This window comes from Leishmania mexicana, chromosome 11 (genome assembly GCF_000234665.1).
Source record: "Leishmania mexicana MHOM/GT/2001/U1103 complete genome, chromosome 11".
Lineage (NCBI taxonomy): Eukaryota > Euglenozoa > Kinetoplastea > Trypanosomatida > Trypanosomatidae > Leishmania > Leishmania mexicana.
Window position 1 is genome coordinate 137,522 of NC_018315.1, and position 20,166 is coordinate 157,687.

Below are 20,166 nucleotides of genomic sequence, written 5' to 3' on the forward strand. Positions count from 1 at the left end.
GGGCACAAACTCGTTGCCACGATACCTCTGTGCTTCAGGCACAGTGCCCGTGTACATCGCAGCGCATATTGGCACTACCATCACAAATTCACAGTGCCCCTTAAAGCAGGGGACTACCTCGAGCCAGTGTACTGGTCTCTCTGTCAAGCCCCCACCCGTTCCTCCTTACACATGACAGTACCGTTGCGGCATCCTTCTCCGTAGACGCATACAGCCTTTCTCACTCGCTTACCCACCCCCTCCCCTGCACGACACGGGCATGCCAGTGGACGACTTGACCACAACCCCCGCCATGGCGGCAAAGTCAGTCTACACAGCAATTGCCGTGTGCGGCTGCGGACATGACGGCCGACTCGGCATCGGGCAGGACGCCCCGTCGACCATGAGCGAGATTGCGCTACTAGACGACTTCCTGCCCACCTTCGCTTCCGCTTCCACCGTAGGAGAGGTTCGTCAGGTGGCCTGTGGAGCCTACCACACCTTGGTGCTGACGACCACTGGGCTCTACGGTTGGGGACTGCATGAGGATGGCCAACTTGGCCTGGGCCGGCCATCCACTGCTAACACAGCAGCGACTGCCGTGGACGGCGCTCTCGGCAACGCAGGGGCCACGGCGGCGTCGGTGCCGACCCACGTGGATCGACCTGTGCGAATCGCCTTCGCTGAATTTCCAGGCGGGGACGGGGCCTTGGACGACGTGCCCGCGACCATCCTTTCGATCCACTGCGGTGCCGATCACTCGTTTCTGTGCACGACAGCCGGCGTTTACGTGACAGGTCGGAACGACTGCGGCCAGCTTGGCCTCGGGCACACGGACAATGTGTACACGTGGACTCGACTCTGTCCAGCGCTCCCCCAAACGACTGCTGACGACAATGCAAGGCAGTCGACAACAGCATCGCGTGCAGCTTCTCCAATGATGTCGGCGCTACCGAGCGCGTGCGACTTCGACCTGCCCGGTCGGCACGCGCGACTGCTTTACGGCCGCCTCACGCACATCAGCTGCGGCACCCACCACACCCTTCTCGCCTGGAGTGACGCAGTCATCCTGCGCGCGGCAACACCGTTGAGTCCCGCAGCTCAGCAGTCACCCGCCAACTCCAATGACAGTCGTGAGCTTGTTCACTACCCGTCCTTACTGATGGCATGCGGCCGAGGCGACTTTGGAGAGCTCGGCTACGACGGCGACGCCTGGGCGGTGCTGCAGGCCAAAGCTCAGCGGCAGGAGCGCGCGCTGCGCTCATCCCAGCAGCAGCAGCAGGCGCACGACAGCGCCAGTGATGGTCAGCACAGCGCAACGGATGACACCTACAAGTTCAAGTGGAAGGCTGCAGCTGCCGCCAAGCAGCGCCGTCCCCCCTTCAACTCAGCCTTCTTCGAGCTGGTGGAGGGTGTGGACCATCTGGAGGAAAGCGCGGTGCGGCTTCCTACGACTTCTGCGGAGGAGCTGCGTCCAGCACTGCTTCACCGAAGTTGCACAGCCCATGAACTGGCAGAGGACGTGATCCGGCAGTGCCATGAGCGCACAGCAACGGGTGGCATGTGTCTCTCCCCCACAGCATCCGTCCTCCAGACTACCAGCGGTGTCCAAAGTCGATGGGAGGTGGTAAAACTGCAGGCGATGCATCACCACTCCGCCGTCACGCTGCGGCGACGCCACAAAGATGGCGAGGAACAGCAGCTGGTTCTCCACTGGGGCTGCTACTACTGCTCTGACATCGAGGACGCAGCCGCCTCTCACCCACGGGACGTCTTTGCCGACATGCCAAGTTCATTCCACAGGGATGATGCCGGGGCAGCTGCCGCGGCGCTCCGTGGCTTGTGTGTGGGAATACATGCCGGAGAGGAAAGCCTGTTGCGCTACAGAGCAACGTGCACCCCTTCATCACCTGCATCGGCACCGGCACTCGCCCGTGCAGAAAAGGAAAAGACCGTGGCATCACCTCCCTGTGGTATAACCCCTTCACACATGCCACTGCTGCAAATCATGGGTAGCGGCAACCTTGGGCTCAGCACCGACGACAGTTTCACGCGCACTTGGGCGAGTCTGGCTTTCTCAGACCCTCCCATGACCGCCGGAGGTCAGGTGACGGTGCATTCGGTGGTAGGCCGCTCGCACTACCTCATCTGGATGCACGACCCGCGGGCGAGCAGCCCCGTGGGCCACTCTTCTGTGACAACCGCGCCTTCGCACGGGAGGTCGACGGTCGCCTCGTCATCGTGTGTCTTTGGTTTTGGCGACAACTTGCATGGACAGATCGCTGCACCTGGGCTCCAGGCCAGGGATGTGCCGGGAGATGACGTTGTGGTGGCACCACGGCCTGTTCTGAGAGACGGGAATGTACTGCGCGTCGCTACCGCTGTGCAGCAGTCGCTGCGCGACGCTGCGGCTCCGCCTGCAAATCACCGCCGCCCCGCTGCGGCGAAGACGTTTGAGCCCTTCACGTCGGGAGCGGAGGTGCATTACGAAGTGGTGACGATTCGTGCTGTTGAGGCCGGCGCGCGGCACTCCGTCTTCCTCGTCGATGTCCGTCCTGCTGCTGCTGCTGCAGCAACAACAGCGCCAGCGACCACGAGCGGCTAGCGCAGCAAACCTCACCCCGCTCTCCCTCCACTGTTTCCCTCCACCTCCGTATACATCTTTGCACTTGGCACCTCCTGCGTGTCCGTGTGGGGACGTGTGTGGGCACGTGGATGGCATCGCCCTTTTCTCTATTCTCCGTTCACGTAAACTCTCTCGGTGCCCTATCCGCACGCACACCTGCGCATCGGTGGGGCCGGCTCTCGGCTTCCTCTCTGTGCCTCGCTGCGTTGGTTTGTGTTTCGCCGGTATTCTTTCACGGACGCGAAGGCACGGCGGACCGCGAGGAAGTGGAGGGCGGGTGTGAACAGGGCCTCGTGGAACCGCCTATACCTCACCGGCACCCTCCAGCCCTCTCTCTCCCCTCCTCCTATCGAGCCCCCCCCCCCCGCTGCCCACCCACCCACCCACCCCTCCTTCCACGAGACTACCACGATGGAAACACGCGAAAGAGATGAAGATCGAGTCTGTGCGGAGGTGCTGGTCATCACATACGTGTGTGTGTGTGTGTGTGTGTCGGTGGGCATCTCGCTCCTTCAGGTGTCTCTCCTTCGCTTTCCCACCAACCCACTCGACGCCTCTCGGCCAACCCACCCACCCACCCCGTAACCTGCCCTTCTGCCCCCTTTCGCGGACCACCCACCCACCGGCACGCTCCTCACTCGTCCCTCTCTTTCTCTCGTCGGTTCTGTTTAACGGCATTTTACGTGTTCCCCCTCCCCCTGACGGGCGTCCCCCCCCCCCGCCACCCACCCGTGGCTGGAATAGTTGCCGCTGCGCGACAGCAGAAGAGACAGCGGACACGCACGTGGCCTGCACGTGTCCCTCCTGTCTATCTCACCACCTCCCCCACCCCCACCCCTTCACGCATCCCACACACGCGCACCCAAGGACGCAGGATGGGGAAGAGGTACATAGAGAGCCTGTCCACTGGTGTCGTCACTATGTGGCGCGCCTCTGACAAGCATCAGCGACTCTCTCATGCCGGCATTCTCTGCGGAGCCCAGCGCTCCCACCGAGTCGCTCGTGTCATGGGAGCTTCAGCTCCGCAAAGTCGCGTGCTACGTGTTTCTACGAAGGTTCTCTGCCCCTCCTTCCTCTCGCCCCCCTCCTCTGGTGGTTTACCATACCCAGTCACCTGCTGCCTGCCACCAATAGCGAAGTGCGCCATCCTTGACTGCACGACATCAACGCCGGTTTCCGCCTCCAGGACGCTCCGTTGCCTCGCTGTCGCACACCTCCCTGGTGCCGTACTAGGATGTAGAGCCCTCTCCACCTCTTCTTCAAGCAGTGCACAGGGAGTATCTGCTGCCACTGCTGCTGAAGGATCACACGAATCCGCCACTGTCCTCGCTGCGGGTAACACACCGGGCACCTCCAACACTTCTGTGGCTCCCGCCCTGCTCTCCGAGATTCGCGCGGTTCTGGAGAGACAAGCTGACCAGACATGGTTGCCAGTCAGTGACTTGTACGCGGCGTTGCCGTCCCATGTGCGTCGACGGTACGTGAAGCCGCACAAGTCCATGGCCCACGTATTGCAGAAGTGTGCCAATGAGCTCGCCATATCGCTGAACGCGACGGGTGTGTACTACGCAAAAGGAAAGATGCCTGACCGTGTAACCTCGTCGATCGCGGGGACCTCCTCGGCGGAGAGCATGGGCGGCAGCGCTGGCAAGGCCGCCAAGACCAACACTGTCAGTCCCGTGGAGGAGGGCCAAGCTGCAGTTGTGAAGTTCAGCTCTCACTGCGACAGCGTGGCTAGGGCAGCTGTGCACACCCCCTCGCCCCCATCACCTCCAGAAATGAACGCTACCGACCTGGACACCACTTCTCCCAGGTCGAGTGCGGCGGGCCCTGTGGGGCTCTTCTTCGACGTTGGCTTGCACGAAATACCGAATCCCCCGCGAGACTTCGATGCGACCCCGTCGACACTCGTTGTGGATGGGACACACTCCAGCGCGAATGGGGCCGTGATCGCGGTGCGGGATTTCGTCTCGCACATCCCGCCCTTCTTTGTTCCAGTGACGGAAGTGGTCACGAATATGCCCGGCTACACAGCGGAGCATCTTGAGGTGTACCTCAATGTCAAGTCGTTGGAGTTGGTAACCGTGGCCGGCGAGCGCTATGTGCGTCTCTACGGTAGCTTCGGCGATCTGTCACTGAGTGGGAGTGAGGTGTCGGAGAAGCTGTACGCGCGCTACCGCCCCGATGTGGCTCTTGTAGAGGCGTTTGAGGCCGCCTTTGAAGGCATCTACGACAAGTGGATGCCGCTGCCGGAGCTGCTCCGCCGCGTTGGACCGGATGTAACGGCACACCTGCCCTATCAAGGGCCCGCTGCCATCACGTACTTCGCCCAGATGCAGCACCGCTTCGCTTTTGCCGTACGTGAGGTTCCCACAACGGACGGCGGGGCAGCGGGAGCGCCATCGTCACCGCAGTTCACGACCGAGGCCGCAGTGCTGCTGCGGAAGCCCGGCTACTCTGGCCTCGAAGCTCACTCTACGCCCACGCCAAAGAGTTTCCAGGCACTGATGAGCCTGGTGCCGGGTGACACGCAGGTCGACATTGATGTTGTCCGGTGTCAGCTCACCTCTGCCGTTCGCGCGGAACTGAGCCGCTACTATGGCGGGCTGGACGGTTTCTTTGCCGCTCACAAACCAGTCTTCTTTGTTCCACCAGAGACGCCGACCGTGGTGATGCGGATGCGGTATCGGCTGCGCACTCAACGCGCGAAACTGCCGCTGGAGGAACAGTTGCGCATAGCCACAGATGCCCGCGATAAGGCACGCATTCGTTCCCTGCGCCGCAAGATCGCTTTCCGTGACGACCCGTCTCACCCGCTCCACGACCCAGAAAACCTGGCGAAGGAAGTGAGCAAACACCTTCCCCGCCGCGGCTTTGTGAACCTCAAGACGTTTCTCAAGCGCAACGTCCCGGAGGAGTTGTTGATGTTCATGCCCAAGCGCATTCGATGCTTCTTCAACAACTATCCGCAGTACTTCACTCAGTTTGAGTACCAGAGCGCGGGTAAGTGGTGCCTCTGTCGACCCGATCAACCTCTGCCGCGCGGGGTGATTCGACAGAACTTCAGCGATGGCGATCTTCTCCGGCTCATCGCCGAGTTCCTTCAACAGCGCGGCGCTCGTGCGGCGTCCACGGTCCACACAAACCTCCCCTTCGGCGCCCAGGAGGTGATTCGGCGCAGGTACGGCGGTGTGTACTTCTTCGTGATTCGATACCCCCAGTACTTCAGCGTTGTGCTCAAAACGGATAAGCAAAACGTGAAAAGCAGTGCTGTGGTGCATCTCATCCAGGTGCCTAGCCAAGAGGTGTCGGACGCCACCATGGCGGCAAGTGCGGCTTCTCTGAACAACCCGAATGCGCCAAGCCATGACGATGATGGGCATGAAAGTGGCGACGACGACGACGATGAGGACCTCGACGACGGCTTGGATTGAGGACGTTTGAGCGCACAGGCCACGCACGTACACACATGACCAGTTAAGCTGTTGCTGAGGGAGCAAGTTGGTTTCTGTGGTTGCTCGCTGATGTGAGGTGGTTGGGTGTGTATGTGTGTGTGTGTATGTGTCTTCGCAGGCTCGCGTCTCCTTCACACTTCTCTGTTCTCTTTTGCTTGTCGAGCAGGAGAGCAATGACGAACAAGGCATGGAAGGGGGATGCGTGGCGTCTGGTGGGGACGCCGTCATCGCCCATGGCGAGACGAGCGCTCATGGCATCTCTTTCTCCCCCATTGAGGGGAGGGGGTGAGCCAGGCGTCTCTCCCTCTCTCCGATGATTCGTCCTTTTGTTTTGTGAAAAGGGTGAAGGGCCACGTCAGGGGGTGTTGTGCCCCGCTTGTCTTCGCCTCCTGCACCTCTCCCCCTTCCCTCTGTACGCCTCCCTCCGTCTTGCCCCCTCGCCTCGTCACGTCTCGCGCTCTCCCTCCTCCCCTCCCCCCCCCCTCTCATCTGTCCTCCTGCGCAAGTGCACAAACGGTGAGTCAGCGCACGCCACGTGGGTGTTGAAGAAAACCCCCTACACACACAACTCCACACATTGTCACGGTCTCTCCCTCTCTCTTCGGCCTTTTTTCTTTTTCGTTTCAGTTCACGCATAGAGCGGCGGAGACGGCCAACCCCACCGTCCCCCTTCCATAGACCGTGCTAGCTCTCTCACGCACGGATACCATCTTCATGTATGCTATCTCTGCGTCTGTGTGCGTGCGTTGTTGCTCTCCCTTCTCTTCTAGCCTCCCCGCTTTATCGAGTGCGCATTGTCTGCTCACACTGCACTGTCGCCTCTGTTCCTCCCCCTCCCCCTCCCCCTTCCGCGCAGCCCTTGGCTATTTTTTCCCTCGACCTCCCCCCCCCCACAACACCTGCTCAGTCAAGTCCCCTCAGTCGCGCTTCCACGCCATCACCACCCCCGCATCATCCCATCTCTCTGTCCCTCCCCCCATCCCACCCCGCTTTGATCCCAACCCGTTGTTGGCTTGCGGTTTTTATTTTCCGGACGTCATGGTGGGCCGTGGAGTGCATTCGGTGCTGTCGTCTCTCAGACTTTCCTGGCGTTTCTCTTCTCGCGTGTCGAGGGCGCGTTTCGCCCAACCCTCTCCCGTTGTGGGTGCATGTCTGTCTCAGCGTGTGAAGTATGCAAGTTGATCTTCGACGTCGCGGGCTGCAGTCCTTCGACCCCGCCGAGTTCGCCCATACAGACGAGCACCTACATCTCCTCCTACAGGTGCGGCAGTTGGATCTCTCGCACAACTCGCTGCACGCCATCCGTGGGCTTGAAGGGCTGACGCACTTGACTGTGCTGAACATTTCTCACAACGGGCTGCGCTCCCTCGGTGGTGGACTTCCGCTGACCCTGCAGGAACTCGATGCATCGCACAACAACCTCGCCTCACTCCAGAATGCCGCTCTTCTGCCGTTGCAGTCCCTCACCTCCCTCAATGTTTCCTTCAACGATCTGGAAGACCTGCGAGGGGTTCCCAACGTGACGGCGCAGCTGACGTACCTCGACGTGCGGTGCAATCGACTCAGCTCCCTCATAGGGATCGAGCACTGCAGTCAGCTGCGCACACTCCACGCAGAGAGTAACCTCTTGCGAGAGGTGGCAGACGTCGCCTCCCTCAAGTGTCTCTCGCTCTTGAGCGCCGTCTTTCTATCCGGCAACCCCCTGCTCCTGCGCAAGCGCTTGCTCACCCAACTCCATCTCCTGCTGCCCTCCAGTGTCGAGCAGAACGACTTGCCGACAACGGCGCCGCCCAGCAGTGTCCGCAGCTCGACAGCGGCACCTCCCTCCGTGCCAGACACGTCGTCCGTCGGCTCACTCGATCACAGCACCATGGCTTCTATCAGTGAGTACCGCGAGGAAGGGCGTTGCGGCAGCGGGCACAACACCCGGCCGGCAAGCGCGAACCAAGGAACAGCACAATCCATGCTCGACACCACCGGCATCCATGACTCTTCTGCGACGCTGGAGAGAAGGGCACCGCGACACGCGCACTCCTCCTCTTCCACACGGACCCATCACCGTCTGCCTCATCGTGGCACGTCCGACAGCGCTCGCCCGCTGTGTTTATCCGCGGCAGCGCCACCCACCACCACCGCCTCTGTCGCCTCTACTGGGGTGGTGGGAGGCGCGTCAGATAGCCTCGCGTGCCCGCGTCGTGCCCTACCGCATGAGCACCGCCTCACAGAAACCCCTGGCTCCGCCTCCATCTCCTCCTCACCTGACCGCACGCACGCGTCATGGTCCCCAGGGCCATTGCACAGCAGCAACGGTCGAGGCTCGCTGACTGCAAGTCTCTTCCCAGGCTCCGCATCATCGCCTCACCAACAGGGCGCCGTCGGTGCTGCACCGCAAGTCACGCGGTACGGCGAACGTCACAGCAGCGAGCTCGTCCGGGATGACCTGGAGGAGCAGCTCGCGCGCGTCACTGCAGAGCGAGACGACTATCGACGCGAGGTCGTTGCCCTGCGTAGAGAGCTGCGAGAGCTGCGGCGAACGTTTGCACGGCAGTGCTCGCAAGAGAGGGCGGAGGACCCGGAGGAGTTAACACAGGCATCTGTGCGCTCCGCAGCAGCAGCAGCAGCTCCGGGTCACGGAGAGGGGGATTCAAGCGGTGCGCATAGAAAGTCTCGCCACCCACAACAGGAGCAGCAGCAGCAGCAGCAGAAGCGGTCGCCGTCGGTGCGTATCCTAGCGGTAGAGATGTCCGCCCACTCATCGCTCTGCTCGCAGGACGGCGAGAGCGATACCCCCGATCCGCCCAACAACAACCGCCGCAACGCACCGCAGAACTCCGCCGCCATGAGCAACTCAGTGGGTACATCAAAGATGGACAGACGCGAGATTGCGGCTCTCTTTATGACAAAATTGCAGCAGAGCAGCTCTTCCGTGACATGAACGGGTGCGAGGGGAGGCTGTGTAAGAAGAGGGTCAGCGATAGGGTGGTCTCGGGCTGTACGCGCGGCTTCACTGTATGCACCTCTATGGACACACACACGCCCGTGTCGCATGTCGTTTGCGTAGTTGGTTGTCTGTGTGCGTGGTGCGTTCCGTTGGAGTGAAAAGGATGTGCAAACGGGGCAGGAGCGGTGGCGCACGCCCCCCCCCCTCCTCCTCTTCCACCCGCTTATGCGAAACGCGGGTACTCTGAAGCGTCCCCCCCCCCGCCCCGTCACCGACGGCGTCGCACAAGTGCGCCATGCTCTCGCGCTCTAGAGCACCGCTCATGCCTTCTCCTCTTCCCCTCGTTCCTTCTACCTACCATGGCGGTGAGGGGGAGACGTATCAGCGAGGCGTGGCGCGGTGCGCTCCTCAGCGTGCAACGGACATCTCTGTAGATACGCGCTCACACCAATACGCCGACACACGCACACACACACATATATATATATATATCAGCACATATACATACACGTTGACGAGCAAGCAGCGGTGAAGAGCGCTGCCCGTCATACTCTCTCTCTCCCCATCCTCCTCATCCTCCCTCCAAGGGAAAGAGGCACACGCGCAGCCGTTTGCGAGTGGGCGTCTTTTCCTTTCGTTTCTGACTCTCATAGACCTAGTCGCGTTGTGCCTGCAGCCATGCTGCACTCGTGTCGTCGGCTGTTCAACACCCTTCCGTTTGTGCCGATGGCCCTCAGTACCCTCGACATACTGGAGCATCGCCTCCAGGCAGCTGGGCTGGGTGGCACAACCAGCACCGCTCCCACTCCCAAGTCGCGTGCGGCACCGAGCGCCACCGGCAACTACAGTGCGGCAGACAAGGCGGATCAGCTCAAATGGTTCAGCAGCAGTGTCGACGCCCCATTCTTCATCTCCCCCAAGCACGACGGTGTGCGCCTCATCTCGTACGTCCCTCCAACAAGTCCAACAGAGCCCCCATCTCCGCAGCAAGCATCAAGCACAACCAAGAAGACCGGTGCCACCACAGGCGAGTCGCCACCGTTGATGACGTGCTACTCGCGCTACGGACGTCCCATCTACGGTCTCTTCTGGATTGAAGAGGAGCTGCGCCTCCTGCGGGCCCTCTGCGGCGACGCCTCCCTCATCATCGATGGGGAGCTGTACCTGCACCAGACCGACATGGACGCCCCACGAGCGAGCCGGGGAGGCCGGCCTGACGCCCCTGATGGTAGGAAGAAAAATCCAGCTAGAAGGGCGCTGCCGTCTTCCGATGCTGACGGAGCCAACAACTTCAATACGGGCTTTCTCGCCGTCTCTGCCCTCGTCAATAGATGCCGCAGCTCCACCTGCCAGTGCGCGAGCGAGGAAGGTGTCCTGAAGTACGTCCCCTCCCTGCCTCGCTTCTGCGTCTTCGATGTTCCCTCCTACAGCCCGTCCGCCAATCCACTGGCACCCCCCACCCGCGATGCGCCGACCGCCCTCTCGGCAGCGTCACGTCTTCACATTGTGGCCAAAGCCTCCGTGAAGGATGATGGAGACTCTCAGCAAGTCTTGGCAGAGTTGCAGCGCGTCCGCAGCGACGTTACCGATGCACTTCGACTCAACGATGTGGAGCAGCTTCGCATCGTTCCGAACGTAACACCCTTCTCGCAGCGACTCCGCACCATGCACTACCTCTTCGAGCTGCTCTCACGCGCCATGGAGTCGCCGGTGCTGCGGCAGCACTTCTGCCCGACATCGGCGCGCATGTGCGCCGCACCGACAACACGCTCCATCCGCGGCTGTCGGAAGCACACATCCACGGCAGCACAAGCGCAGCAACCACATAGCGGAATCGGTCAGCACCACGGCGGTCACTTTGTGTCTCGCATCCCGTATCAGCTCGTGAAGTCTCTCGAAGACACCACGCAGCGGGTCCTGCCCGTGTACCTTGACGCGGGCTACGAAGGCGCCGTCATCCGCGCCCCGGTGAACACGTACGACTTCAAGGAAAAGACGAAGGGCACGCTGGCGGCACTCGTCGCTCCACTTCTGCGGGCCGCTGAGACGACGAAGACTCGTCGAGGTCGGCACCTGCGTGGGACAAACACCGGTGCAGGTGAAGCAAGTGGTCGAAGAGCTCGAAACCGCGCCGCCATGCTACTCTCCCTAAACACCAGACCTGTATTAGGTGCGGCCACACCGCTGATGGTACACGCGTACAGGGGCAATGCTCCCTGTTGTGAGCCAATGCAACCCATCTCGCCGTCCGATGCCGGTCTCACTGATGCCGAGCTGGATGTCCTGGACGTCGTGGCCGTGGGCCGGCGGGCGATCTTGCAAGGTGCAAAGCTGCCGCTGCGCTCGATGACCGCTGTCAAGGTACTCACATACCACGATCGCGAGTATCCCATCCTTCGCCCGCTGCTAAAAGAGCCATCGAAGAACCCCAGAACGCGGGAGCTGGTGTCCATCCCACGCTCACACGTGCGTGCTCTCGGGTACCCCATAAAGCCAAGCGCCGACACGGCACTCAGCGACGACAACGGGGCGACGACGCTGACTCCGGCCACCCCACCGGGTGAGAAGAAGGCGACGAAGAGGAAGAATCATCCCACCACTTCCGGCGAAGGTTCGACTGTCTTCTACGGACTTCAGTGCTTGGCTGAGAACGGACTCGTCTTCAACGTTTCCCTGCCAAAGATGACCCTCGCTCAACAGAAGACACTGCTGCAGCACCTCCTGAGCGCGGGGCGCGACGCGATGCGGGACGGCAGGGAGGCCGCATCTCCCACCATGAATACCCATCATAACAAGAAGTCGAAGGCCAAGGCGCCGTATGGAGGGGCTACACACGCGGGCGCCTCTAAGATCGTCTCCCTCACAGGGCTCTACGCGACAGTGAAGTTCAGCACCCTGACCGAGCACGGCCTGCCTCGCTTTGGCAGCGTCAAGGCCATTCGCGGGGGTAAAGGATGGTTCATATGACCTCTTTCTTTCGTTAGTCGTAGGCGACCCAGGCGGGGGAGGGGAGAAGAAGGGAGACGCGCGTGTGCAGAACCTGACGGATCATCTCCTTCGCCAAGAAACAGTAAACCACAGTGAGGACGCTGGGCGTGTCGCGGAGAGATGTAACGGGATAGGAGGCTCCGTCACCGACGAAGAAGGAGAGGAGAGTCCTTCATCCCAAGCAGGCGCTTCATTTGTTTTGTTGTTGTGCGCGTGCGGGCTTAGGCTCACGTTGCGTGGCTTCGGTTTTCGACCGCGCCATGGGTTGGTTCGGATCGCACCCCAGCTTTCCCAGCTGGCCGCAGCGTGTTGGATAGACAAGCAGTCTCTGGATGCACCTGATCCACCTCTCATGTCCGCCATCTCAAAACTCTGCCACGCATCCGCTTCTCCTCCCTCCCCCCTTTGTACCCGTGACGCATCTTCTGCTGTTTGCCAACTCAGTCGACTGTACTCGCCTCCCACGCGCAGGAACGCATGCGGAGGTCAGCCTTCTCTGCTCAGCGCGACGCGCAACACCGAGGCGGTAGTGCGCACAGCAGCACCAGCAGCAGCAACAACAATGGTATTAGGTCGAATCCAGGCGCCCCTCCTGCAGCCTCGCTGAATGTGTGGGCACGCGCTCGTCTCCTCGACTCCACAGCGCAGATACTCGCAGCGCAGCCGGCAGACCCGCTGCGTGTGCTGAGCGTTCGCTTCTCTATTGAAGCCGTCCTGACCGCCACCTACCCCACAACGTCTGCCCCCACGGGGGAAAGAAAGTTGGAGGTGGAAGCGGGTCGCGTGATCGGCGCGCCGTCGGCGTCAGGGGCAGCGAAGTCTACCGCGTTCAGTAATGGTTCCGAAAAGCCGAGCCTGTCTATTGTCACGAACGGCCGCAACACGTCCGTACCTACAGTGGAGCACCTGATAGAGCAAAGCTGGGTGAGGCGACGCCTGCAACCGTACGGCCTGCACGCAGTGGCGCGGTATACGTGTGCGTGTCCGCCGCTGCGTCCCCCGCCTGCCGCCCCAAGTCACTTTGCGGTAAGCACGTCACCTGTGGACAGTGCGGAAGTTCTCGATGCCGCTACCGCCAGAGCTCCGGACGCCATGTCGTCACCTCTGCTTCCTCAGTGGATGGACATGTTTGCCTTGCTGCATCGACAGAGTCGCATGTCCTATGTTGAACTCGCTGCCGAAGCCAAGCACTGGGATGCCCAATCATCCAGTGCGGCTGTGATGCCGCCAGTCGACTACAACGCCGCTGAAGAGATTCCTGCCTCGGCAGTGCTTCTGTGTGTGATGGCGGTCATTGAAGAGCACCTGCGCCGTGCAGAGTGTGGCGGGAGAACAAGTGGTGCTGAGAGACCGTCTCGGCTGTGCCGCCGCCTCCAAATGTCAGTGAAGCTGCTGGCGCTGCAGCTCCTGGCAGCCTTCATGGATCTCCAGCACAACGCCGAGAGCACCCAGTGTAGCACCAACAGCAGCAGCGCGAGTGCTCTCGATCCAGGACAAGAGCACGAAGTTCAGGAGAGCAACCACGATGACAGGAACACCACAGCAGAGGACACTCATGTCTGTCACATCACACGCGGCGTTTATCTCCTGACCGCCCATCAGCTGGATGAGCTTCATCACTGGATGCACTTCTGTTTGCGGGAGATGATCATTTCGCCCCTCTCACCGCATACGCCCGGCACAACCGCCGTGGATGGAAGAGACGCCTGCGGTACCAGGAGCGGTGAGGCAGACGAACTCGCTACCGGGTCACCGCTGGAAGCCCTTAAGTCACGGGCCACAGCGTACCTGACCCGCGTTCTTGGGAGCCCTGCACATCCCATGGCAGCGCCAGCGAGCATGCTGGGCGTGGTGTTTCTGGACACCTTCGTTGCGTTCATGGAGCGCCTGGCCGCCGTTGTTGTGGCCCACCAGCAAACAGCAGTGGCAATGGCCATCGCCCTCTCCGCTCGGTTGCCACCGACAGCCACGGCCTCAGCAGGAGAAGCACAACTACCAGCATGGGTGATGGAACATGTCAGCAAGTGTGCTGATGCCGTTGTACAGCAACAGACGGCTCTGCAAGATGGCTTGATGCCGGATGCAAGCGCCTCTACAGTGCCCCTGGCGTGGCGGGTGTACGTCAATCAAATCTCTGAGCTTCTGGCACCCTTCCAGCGCGACGTTCTGGCGCACATTTGTCGAGAGCAGCAAGACGAGGAAAACCACCGCGGCACCTTTAATGATGGAATCCTGTGCAAACTCCAAAGACGGCTCCTGTCATGGGCGACGGAGGCGGAGCACCGCCATGCCACGGCTCAGAAAAGCCTCACAGCGGACGACTTTTCTCCCGCCGTGGTGGCAGCTGAGGTGGTGGGTGCGTGGGTGTCGCATGTATTCGAAGCCTACACAGTCACCCTCTATCCGAATTGAGGAAGAGGTGTACGCATACAAACGGGCATCCACATCCATCCATCCATCCACACACGCACGCACGCACGCACGCACATGCGCGTGGGGACATAACAGTGATGTACGATGTCCGTGTGCCTGTCGGCGTTATCTGTTTGTTTGTTTGCTTCCTTTCTCGGAAGTACCGCCCTCATGGAAGAACCGCAATGAACGGCAAGACCGTTGCTGTCTCTCGCTCTTCGTCAGAGGCGCTCTGACGCACACACATATATACTCTTTGGATCCAGTCTATGGTGTGCCCCCCCCCCCCTCTCTCCCCACCCCCGGCCCTGCTCCATCCGAGCGGACACTTTTATGTGGGCCGTCCATCTCACCCTGAAATTCGTCGATAACCAAAAGCAAATAGAAAACCAAAGGGCAAAAAATGCGTTTTGAGGGGCTGCGCGTGTAGCCGCGTGCGCGTGCTTGTGTGTGTGTGTGTGTGTCCTGTCCATGACGCGAACCGCGCACAAGCATGCATGTGTGCACGCCTTATGCCGCGACGGGCGGAGTGCATGTACTCCCCCCTCTATGATCCTTTGCCCCCCCCCGCCCTCACACACACACACCCTCGCCCCCCATCCCGAGCACTCTCCACTCCACGTTGCTCCTGTGATGTGTGTGACGACCTCTCACAGGAATCGCCGACTCCCCTCGCTCGCACGCCCCCACCTCTACCCCCACCCCTCCCTCCTACGCCTTCCATCGCACTGTCCCTGGTTGTTTCTTTAACCGCATCCGCACAGCGCTGACGGACGGACTCACGTGCGCCCATACACAACACTCCCTTCTCGTTTTTTCCCTTTACGCCCGCCAAGTCATTCATCATGGGCAAGAAGGCGGAGTTCGCCCGATCCCGCTTCAAGGAGGTGCGGCAGAAGCGCGAAGAGCGCATGCAGCGCTCTCGAACGGAGCGGGACCGGCGCCATGGCGTCGACAAGTGGGAGCGCAAGATCGACAAAGTTGTTGTCCAACGACCCCTCCCCAACGAAGCCCAGCAAGCACTTCTCCTTGCTCAGTTTGCGCAAGCGTGCCGACTGGTCGCTCCCAGCACGGACATGTGCGTCCTCATGCGTCACTACGCCAAGGTAGCGGAGGGAGCGGAGCAGAAGAGTACGTCGACGACGATGGTGACTACAAGTGCGCCATCGACCAAGCCAGCCACGCTCAAGCGCAAGCGTAACGAGGAGGAGGAGGCACCCGCTGCAGGCGCCGCCTTTCTCAACACCGTTGCAGATGCGCTTCTGCAAACCCAGAACGCACCGGCAGTCATAGAAGAAGCCGCGGTCAGCGCGAAGGACGGAGAGAACGCTCTGGACGACGACGACGACGACACAGTGACGGTGTTGCAGGACATCCTGCAGGATGACAGCGGCCGCCGTGTGGTCGCCACCCTTCTGGCCTCCTTGAACGCGGTGCACAGCAGCAAGTGCGAGGCGGTAGCCAAGGCCGTGCTGGAGCAATTCGAAGAGAATGAGCATTTCCCTCAGCACCATGTGGCGTGTCGTGTCATGAGCGCCCTCGTGCAGTTTGGCTCAGATCCGACGCGGCAGGGTGTTCTGAACCTCCTGCGCCAGCGCAGCACAACCATCGAGGGTGTGGAGCGCTTGCTCTCTGACCGCCACACCGCCGGCACCATCGAGCAGCTCCTAAAGAGCTACGGCAGGGAAACCGCTGCCTGGCTCTGCGAGGTGCTCTCCCTCTCCACCCCCGTCACCTCGTCCTCTGCTGCAGAAGCCGGGGGCAGGAAAAAGAAAGCCGCCAAGCAGCGCGACGCGGCCGCTGAGGAGACGGCGTCTGGCGAGCGCATCACCACCGAGAAGCTCATGGAACTCGTTAACGGTCCGGTGTCTGGTCAGGTGCTTCTTCAGCTGCTCCACACCGACGCCCGTCGCGAGCTGCTGAAGCGCCTGCCTATCGCTGAACTCCTCCAGTCCAAGCGCGGCACCGCGTTCCTCACGCAGTTGTTGACGCTGACGGCCTCCGTCGCCACAGGTGAGGGCGACGAGAGCAGAGAGGCAGAGGCGGTGGCTCTCTTTAGCGACGTACTGGAGCGTCTCGGGAATGACCTGGGCGAAATGGCCATCGACAAGCGTGCGAACTTCGTTGTTCAGGCGCTGATCCAACTTCTGCCGGCCATGGGGGCTCAGAGCGCGAAGCAGCTGGACCGCCTGGAGCGCGGGCTGGGAGGCGCTGCCGGTATCTCTGCTTTGGTGGCGCACGGCAACGGCGTGCACGTCGTCCTGTCCCTCATCGACGCTGCCCTGAAGCTTCCTTTGGAGTCTGCGGTGGAGGGGCTGGCGGAGCAGCTGGTCACGCGGCACAATGTCACGGACCTTCTGTACCACAAGCACGGCAGCCTCGTGGTGCGTCGCCTCATGCCTCTCATCTCCCGCAAGGCCTCCAAGGTGGGCCGCCTTCTGCAGGGCATGGTGGAGCAGGACTTTTCGAACCTAGTGTACACGGAGGCCGGCAACTTGGTCGTCACGGCCTATCTCACTGCACTCGGCAAGTCGGGCGCGTCGTTGCTGGCGCAGAAGCTGTCCGGTGGAGAGGACCTGCTCTCGATGTGCCGCAGCCCGTACGCATCACACGTGGTGTTCACTTTGTTTGACCTGGTGGACCCCACAACGCACACACTTCTGTGCAACGCGCTAAAGGCGCACGTCCTGCCCCTGTCGACACACGTGAACGGCCGCTTCATTGTGGAGAAGCTGATCTCCGCCAGCCGCGATGTGCGCGAGATCGTGTCGCGCCAGTTTCTCTCCTTAGCCCAGGAGCGAGGCACGCAGCATGTGCTCTGCGCATTGCTGGCCAGAATGGATGCCCGTGGCAAGCAGGCGTGCGTGGAGAAGACGATCATGCCCAACCTCACCGCCCTCGCCACCCACCAGTGCGGTTCGATTGTGCTGCAGAAGTTGATGCAAGCGGAGCCGGCGGTGCTGTCAGCGGTGCGGCAGCGTCTCTCCGCAAACTCACTGGTGCGCAACGACTTGGCGCAGAACTTCTTTGGCAAATTTGTGGTGCAGATTGCGCAGCAACCGGAACAGGACCAACCCCAGTAGCGGGGTGCCGTGATGGAGAGCGTTCTTGTGCCTTTATGTGTGTTGTGTGTGGTGTAAGCGAACTAAGATGCCTCTCCATGTAAGGAGTCAGCACATCCACACGCCTCGGTGCTGTGGCTGTGTGTGTGCAACCGGTGTGGCACACGTCTAACGCGACGGCAAACTAAACGATCTTTCTTCGACTCGCTATCCCTCTTGTCTCAGCACTTCGGTGGTTCATGACGACCAGAATACGTACCGTTTTTTTTTTGCGTGCGGTGGAACAGTGTGTGTGTGTGTGTGCATCTGTGCACATGCGGTTATATGTGCAACACGTTGGATGCTGCAGGCGAGCCCTTCCCTCCCCTCCCTCCCCCTTTTCTTCGGTGCCCGCACTCTTCCCTCTCCGCCTCTGTCATTCTTGGAGTATTCATATTCGCTATTTTGGTGTTTCCACGAATCGTCCGCACTCCCTTTCCCTTTGCCTCCTCTCTCTCCTTCGCGCACGGTGGCAACACGGGACTTGTGTTGCCCCAGCCTCGCACCTCTCCAACCCCCCTCGAGTCTGTGTCTTGCGACAGAGTGCCTGCACTCTTCCCGCTCTCGTTGCACGCCACAACGCACGCAATCACATTATTCCTGACGCGGTCCACATCCACACCTCGATCTGTGCTCCCCCCCCCCTGAGCCACCGCTGCCCCACCCCCTTCCTCACACGTACACACACGCATATTTCCTCCTCAGGCAAACAAAAAAGCGAGGGCAAACAGTTCGGCAGCATGTACGACTCGTACGCACCCGCAGTGCCTGACGGACCAGGAAGAGCAGAGGCAAAGGTCCGATCATCATGTCCGCGGTCGATCTCGAGACCCTCCTCCGGCTAGTGCCGTCCCTGGCCGCGCTGAATGGCTTGCCTACCGCAGACGCACCACTTCTCCTGATTGGGACGCGCGCTCTTCAGCCCCAACGCAGTGACGCGCTCAACCCCGCACGTGCCAGACGCTGTTTTGCAGAGCGTTTTGCTAAACCTAACGCGTCTTCTTCACCACCCAGAGCCGTAGTCTGTAGGGTCCGCCCAGGTGGCGTTGGCCATCCGCACCACGGCTGCAGCACTCCTCACGCGCCTCTTGCGGCACTTTGTCACCAGCGCTGAGGAGGCGTCAGTGCCATGAGTTAGCCAACCACACACATCTGCACAACGTGTACACGTGGATGACGGAACGGGAGATGGCGCAGACGCAGTCCGGCGACGCAGGGACGCAAATGAAGTCGTCTATTCCGAGGACGGACGCGCCGACATCGGTGCTGTCACCGACGGCGGCGGCCCTGCTCTGTCAGATGCTAAGCTTTGTCGCCGTCCTCGTGGAGCACCCGTGCCCCCGTTCCCTCGCCAACGAGTCATGGACGCCGTTGCTGTTGTCTGTTGTGTCCGTTATCGGACAGTCGAGGGACGCCACCAAGCAGCTGGAGCTCGCTCACACGGCGCTGCACGATGTGCTCGGTGTGCGAGATGCTGGTGTGGTGCCACCAGGTGTGTGGAGGGAACTGGCTCTGCGGGCAATGGCACAGTGAGTGCTGCACAGAGAGGAGGAGTCCCCCGGCCCCGCTGCCCATCTCGTCCCTCTCCAGCAGCACCCCCAACTACGCCTCTCTCTTCGTCCCGTACGTACGACTGGTGAAGGCGCTTGGGTTTCTGGAGGTGGAGAAGTGCGCCCCACAGGCACCAACACAGCGAGGAGCACGGCAACGCAGCTGCACGCCGCTCTTGCCGGGCTCGTAGAGATGTCTACGCATGTATACCTGGAGAAGGGCCCGTCTCCGGCGGCGGTGTCAGGCACTGCGTAGGCTCGAGTGTCCCTGCTGACTACGGTTGTGAAAGACCTGCTCAGTGTGCGTGAGGAAAGCTGCAGCTCACCAGCGCAGTGTACGTCCGGTATGTGCAGCAGATGCTCATCAGTCGCACGCCTATCCTCCCGTACATCATCACACACCTGCTACGAGACTTCCAGTCTCAGACGGCGCTGCTGACGACGTCTCATGGTTCCACAGTCCTCAGCACAAACCTGGAGATCCTCCAGAATGTTTTTCTGTGCTTCATCCACGCCGCCATCGATGAGGGACTACTGGATGTGTCGCGCCTCGCCGAGGTGCTCCTGACGTGTCCAGCGGCGTGCGCACACACAGCCGCGGTGGTCCTCGCGGCGCGCGTCACCGCGTGCGAGGGACTCGCGTTGCTGCTGCGCTTCTTGCTTTTAATGGTGATGCCGTGTGGCGTGGCGGATGAAATATCGTGGAACGCGCGCTACCGCGAGTGCCTGTACGCGGCTGAGAAACGCGTCATGCGGACGGTGGCTGTATTCGACTGCGGGTCGCCACACGTGCACTCTGCCTTCATGGATGCATTAGACCAAATCAGCACACTTCTTGCTCCGACAGCGACGAGGGTGAGAACGCTGCTGCCGTCGTCCACACAACCCTCACTAGTTCCTGCGGGATGTCAAGGCGCGCTGGGCAAACTCACGGAAATGATTCCGGCCATCTAGACACGCTGCACATCACCGCATGCGTGGTCGTGCGCCTTTCCGGCAAGCCGACACGCGCCGACCACTGCTTCCCTATCCCCTTCTCTGTGCTTCCGTACGTATATACGTGCGGGGGGCCATACGCTGTACCTGCGTTCCCCCCTCCCGGCCCGACCCCGCA

At 61.2% G+C, this 20,166-nt stretch overlaps 6 protein-coding genes and 1 pseudogene across 6 annotated transcripts, besides 1 other annotated feature; all 7 read left to right on the forward strand.

Annotated features, from left to right (window-relative positions):
- Positions 1-259: 259 nt before the first annotated feature.
- LMXM_11_0420 (putative chromatin binding protein) lies at positions 260-2,584 on the forward strand (the record flags this gene model as incomplete). Its single annotated transcript, XM_003872966.1, has 1 exon — positions 260-2,584. The coding sequence occupies one exon, from the start codon at positions 260-262 to the stop codon at positions 2,582-2,584; it is 2,325 nt and encodes a 774-aa protein (XP_003873015.1).
- Positions 2,585-4,104: 1,520 nt separating this feature from the next.
- On the forward strand, positions 4,105-6,039 carry LMXM_11_0430 (conserved hypothetical protein; the record flags this gene model as incomplete). Its single annotated transcript, XM_003872967.1, has 1 exon — positions 4,105-6,039. The coding sequence occupies one exon, from the start codon at positions 4,105-4,107 to the stop codon at positions 6,037-6,039; it is 1,935 nt and encodes a 644-aa protein (XP_003873016.1).
- Positions 6,040-7,231: 1,192 nt separating this feature from the next.
- On the forward strand, positions 7,232-8,995 carry LMXM_11_0440 (conserved hypothetical protein; the record flags this gene model as incomplete). The annotated part of the gene is made up of 1 exon (XM_003872968.1): positions 7,232-8,995. The coding sequence occupies one exon, from the start codon at positions 7,232-7,234 to the stop codon at positions 8,993-8,995; it is 1,764 nt and encodes a 587-aa protein (XP_003873017.1).
- Positions 8,996-9,727: 732 nt separating this feature from the next.
- LMXM_11_0450 (putative DNA ligase) lies at positions 9,728-11,968 on the forward strand (the record flags this gene model as incomplete). Its single annotated transcript, XM_003872969.1, has 1 exon — positions 9,728-11,968. One exon carries the CDS (start codon positions 9,728-9,730, stop codon positions 11,966-11,968), a length of 2,241 nt encoding a protein of 746 aa, XP_003873018.1.
- A 498-nt stretch (positions 11,969-12,466) lies between these two features.
- LMXM_11_0460 (hypothetical protein, unknown function) lies at positions 12,467-14,401 on the forward strand (the record flags this gene model as incomplete). The annotated part of the gene is made up of 1 exon (XM_003872970.1): positions 12,467-14,401. The coding sequence occupies one exon, from the start codon at positions 12,467-12,469 to the stop codon at positions 14,399-14,401; it is 1,935 nt and encodes a 644-aa protein (XP_003873019.1).
- An 845-nt stretch (positions 14,402-15,246) lies between these two features.
- LMXM_11_0470 (putative pumilio-repeat, RNA-binding protein) lies at positions 15,247-17,484 on the forward strand (the record flags this gene model as incomplete). Its single annotated transcript, XM_003872971.1, has 1 exon — positions 15,247-17,484. The coding sequence occupies one exon, from the start codon at positions 15,247-15,249 to the stop codon at positions 17,482-17,484; it is 2,238 nt and encodes a 745-aa protein (XP_003873020.1).
- Positions 17,485-18,310: 826 nt separating this feature from the next.
- On the forward strand, positions 18,311-19,790 carry LMXM_11_0475 (annotated as a pseudogene).
- Positions 18,311-19,790: a sequence feature.
- Positions 19,791-20,166: the final 376 nt, after the last annotated feature.